Below are 4,998 nucleotides of genomic sequence, written 5' to 3'. Positions count from 1 at the left end.
AAACCATCTAATTTGAGGACGATGACATATGCAGCAATGCCCTTACATATCTAAACTTGATATCCTTAGAAGCACAGAACTGCATTACCATCTAAACAAAATATATGTAGACAGAATAGGTCAAACGAAACAAAATTTCAAATCAAGTCTACAATTATCCCAAATATAGTGTCATAATAGCGTGATTAAATGCTAGGTGAAAGAGATTTTTCTCTTGCTTATTAGATAGAAAATTGAAAAACTAAGCTGCAGAGTATTCTAAAATTGAAGAACCTGAAGGATGTGAACATGATAACATTCGAATATTCAAATGTTCATCACTCTTGAAAACCGACCAACATACAAAAACAAAAGCAATGAAAGTTGGTTTTCCACCTGATACAGAAAATACTTGGACCTGAACAAACAAAGAAATTACCAAAATCCTCCAGCAGCAGCATGCTATATTTGAGTAGATAAATAGGTCAAATGACCAGTGACAACCATCAGTTACCGAACATTGAAGCACAGGTCATCTGAAAAGTGAATGCTCACCACACTTTACCTTAGAAAGCTGAAAATTCAAAAGTTTTCAATTGTACTACTGATTGATATTGAAAACTTCTAGAAGGTGAGTTTTATTCATATAATTGTAAAGAAATACAAGAAGCAGTAGCTTATTTGAAATCATCGTTTCTAGTCTTAAGTTGATACAGACCCAAGTGCAAAGATTGTTTTAATCTCAGTCTCTGACTCTCTGCTTTCTTTGTGGGAGACAATTTCTTTGTGGACTGTCTCCAACCATGAACTTGATTAGCTACCTATCCGCAGGAAAAAAAAAAAACATAGCCAACCAACTTTAAATCTTGAGCTGACAGTCCAATCATGGTACGACTACAAGGACCGAAAATCAGAGAACATGTTAGGTTGCGGTTATACATGAGAAGAACAAATGACTGACTGGGCTATACAACAATAATATACTACACTATACAAAATGCAGAAAAGGGTTAAATCAACTTTGTAGTAATCAACTATACCTGGAATTGGCCAGTCGATGTGCTATAACTTGATACAGAAATTGTGTGCTGATGTGCTTCAAGGACTGTTTGAAATGTAGTTGAAAATTAAGTAATTAATGACTTGAGTCTGAGGGCCGTCCACAGAAGCGCGCCATGCCAAAAATTGGCGTAAGCCACTTGAAGCGCCGCGCACACGGTATTCTTTAGTAAAAGGCGAAAGAATAGTACACTAAGTTTATAAATCAAGGCCTAAGTTTTGCATCTTTTGAAAACAAACACTACCAGCAGAAAACATCAAAGTGTATACCTCAGCTTAACAATTCACTTCCCATCAGAGAATTAGGATTGAAAGAGATCAGCACAAATGTTGTATTATTGTCCACACAACTACAAAGATATTCAGAGAAACCAGCAAGCTAGCTAGTATAACTTGAACAATATAATAAACATTCAGAATATCAAATCCCACAAGTTTTCAAAAATTATGGAAAAACCTTAATAACAGATTAGACAGCATTAATAGGTGTGACTGTGTGTCGACTAAAGCCAGCTTCCCCGGAGAACATATCCCTATTCCTTCAAGGTCCTCTCTTTGCCGGTCAGCATCATCACCATGTCTAGAATCAATCTCACATCAGTTCACTCGTCTATGATCACATTTTCTTCGATAACAGCTTCCAGAACTATCACCTTCCTTCCAGAACCCTGTACAATACACAAAGGACAAAACCCAAAGTGCCCTTTAATTAGCTTAGATGCAGAGGGACCGTATTTTCTAAACCACATTAGCAGAACAGACAGATGATTTAGCTTATGCATTTATGTTATTAGCAGCCTACTTATCTTTACCTTTGAGAATCAGAACTGTAAGTCGATGATGGATAGAAAAAGAAAAAGTTGTAAACATACATAAGAAAAGGTACGGTCGCTTGATTACTAAGCAAGATAGAGGGCAGTATATAACTATACATATATACGTACTAACTTTGATATTATTTGGGTTGAACTTCTTTGAATATTTGGTGGTGAACTAGAAACTCATGAGAGTTACGGCTGGCTCTTAGTGTTTGGCGTTTCCACGGCTTTCAATGGCATCGGCTGTTCCGAGCTCGATAACACAGTTTACTAATGCAAGTTTCATCGGCCCCCTTTATAGTCAGGCAAAGCAGACAAACCCCGTCACATCTTGGGCAGAAGATCTGAAATATCAGATACCCAGCAGGCCAGCAGTCAGCACTACATTCACCTCGCTTGGAACCTCATCAGCTGCATCCTTGCTTCAAATCCGAAGTTTTTTTATTTGAGCTTTAAGCTTTTGATTCAAGGCCAGATGTTCGTTCTTTTTTGAAGTTAAGGCAGCACAAAACTATGTGGTCCATGCGGCCATGCCATATATCACCTAGGATATCTACTGTAATGTTCGTTTTTTTGACACTTGATTGGTACAGTAATGTTGGTATTTTCAACTTTCTTATTCTGCTTGATCTGTCGACTAGGATGGGATGATGCAAGTAATGGGACAAGTTCTATTACAGCACCACTACATCAATCTTTCTGTTAATTCTCTATAATCTTTAGAGCAGCTAGCAATTAGGTTATTGATTGCAAGGGTTTGGCCTCTTCCACAGTTGGCATTGGGTATCGGCACATAGGACACATGTGGTTGATCTTAAGCCACATGACAATGCATTCTCCATGATAAAGATGCGAGCAGGGCAAGCGATTAATTGTAACTTCTTGCTCAGCACAAGAATCTTGTTCTTCTGTAGTCCTAGCAGCATCAAGGGGATCCAGACATATAACACAAGACTGCCTACTTCTTTTCTTGGGTCTGCTACATTGTTGTTCTACTTCTTCTCCTTCAAGATTATCAACTCGCACTTTCTCCAAACCTTCAATTGATGATTTAGTTGCAGGAATAAGCTTGGCCCTATATCTTTCCAGGGATTCACTTACAACCATATCTTCAGCTGTCCTAGCATAGTTGTCATATGTGATTGTCGTCACGTCCGATATGGTCACATCAATAACGACATTGGGGACGGCCACATCCACTACCCGGAAAATTCGTCGGAAAATATATGACCATTCACTTTCCGGGACACCCATGCCGGAAAGATGCCCAGCAATAATAGTTTTATAGTAATGCCTCTCGGCCAATAGCTTGATACTAGAGGAGAAGACCGACATAGATCTCGTAGCTAAGAGCGTAGCTGGTCCATGAGAATAGAGGCGATTATCATCCAGTGAGTGGATTACAGTCTTCTGTTCGAACCCTAATTTGATGGGAAGCAAGCTCTTGATGACAAGCAAGCCATTCTCTTCATGTTGGGGCACTAAGGATGCGTCTTCTGTTTCACCGTGCAAACAAAGCGACGAGATATCTGTGTGGTCATCGGATTTGTGCTTTTTCACCTGCAACAGGGTTTTGAGACCATTAGGGTTTCGCGGAGAGAAAATTAGTAAACTACGGTGTTGAAGTAATGAAAACAGATCTTGTTGTATTAAATGCTGCTGCTGCCTATATATTAAAAACAAAATGCTGCTGCTGTGGGTTTCCTTATCCGAGACGGAAACCCTTTCTATAAAGGGCAGCCGAGCGAGCTTATGTGGCTCTCGGTGTGGGACTTGATCTACGAATTGAAGTTTGACACAGAATCACTACATATACCTTGCATCAAATGTGGTCATACATTAATATACATGCCTCGAGTCTTGTTTTTAGTTAAGATGGCCATCTCATACCTGAGGAGAAATAGATATTAGCTGCAAAGTTGGATACAATATTCTAAACTTGGCATATTGATCTCTTAGAACCAACGTTCATCTAGTAATTATATAGAGAAAATTAGAACTAAAAACCCAAATTTATCAAGCCTATTTAATACACACCCACCTACATGTTTTCTTTCATTCTACACCAGAAACCTTTTATTATTACTTTTGTTTGTTGTTCAATCCAATGAATTGAAGGATGAGACATTTCATACTTTGGTTATGTTCCTTGGTTTAACGTTAGTTCTTGCCTTGTTTGGCTCATTAAATTAATCTCATACTCTATTTTGATACAGTGTGAAATGATAGTTCCTAGAATTAGGTTAATTTTGTGATTCAGACAAACCTAGCTTCTTTCTTCTGGGAGCAGAACTACGTACGGTGTTTTAAAACTGGCATGGCCGGGATGCATGTGCATGTTTTTTTCAAGTAATCTAATTTGCTCACAAGTATGTACCTCCCCCTTAAGTTTCCTAAGTCTTTGTCCCATGAGATCGATAGGACAAGAATAGGTTATGTGAACTATGCTTTTTCGTTGTTCTTTAATTATATATAGTTGGTGAAACTGTGAATATACTGTCGATTCGATATTTTGTATGTTAGTCTTGTTAGATTATATATATATTCAGTCTTTTGATACTGAAAATGTAGAAGTTTCCAGATATATGAAAAAGAAAATAATGTATATATAGAATTTAGAAGCTAGTAAATCAAAGGTGACCAGTAATTATACTCGGAGCATAACAGAATACGTACTGGTAGCCATAGATGAAATAAATGAAGAATTACAATCCAGCCAACATGCTAGGTATATATGGTATCAAACACTGATGAAATACGTGTTAGAGTTATATCTAATGTGGACTCAAGAGTAACACATGAGAGTCCAACATATATAAACATCTCGTGAAATAAGTAAATGAGGTTAATCGATAATACTTAACTTGGATATTTATCTTAGTAATCTGATTAGATAAATACAAGGAGTTTGAGATAACATAGAATATATGTTATAGTTATCACATAAGGTAATTGATTGGTTTATTAGAGTTGCCTTGTGAGATGGGATTCTAAGTGACCTTGTCAATATATAAAGGGGTCCCTGTGTAAGCTCATTCTACGCCTGTAAGTTTTCATACTCACTGTGAAGAGGCAATCTGGAGAATTACACAGAAGACTTCCTCTGCTCTAGCTTGATGGCGTTGAACATGAACAACCAAGG

The 4,998-nt window shown here is 37.6% G+C and overlaps 1 protein-coding gene across 1 annotated transcript; it reads right to left on the bottom strand.

Moving 5' to 3' along the window:
- Positions 1-2,591: 2,591 nt before the first annotated feature.
- On the bottom strand, positions 2,592-3,191 carry LOC101308154 (RING finger protein 44-like). Its single transcript, XM_004292595.1, has one exon. The coding sequence runs from the start codon at positions 3,189-3,191 to the stop codon at positions 2,592-2,594; it is 600 nt and encodes a 199-aa protein (XP_004292643.1).
- Positions 3,192-4,998: the final 1,807 nt, after the last annotated feature.

Source organism: Fragaria vesca, linkage group LG2, assembly GCF_000184155.1.
Source record: "Fragaria vesca subsp. vesca linkage group LG2, FraVesHawaii_1.0, whole genome shotgun sequence".
Classification (NCBI taxonomy): domain Eukaryota; kingdom Viridiplantae; phylum Streptophyta; class Magnoliopsida; order Rosales; family Rosaceae; genus Fragaria; species Fragaria vesca.
Note: the sequence above shows the minus strand (reverse complement) of the source record. Positions and strands in the feature narration are given on the sequence as shown.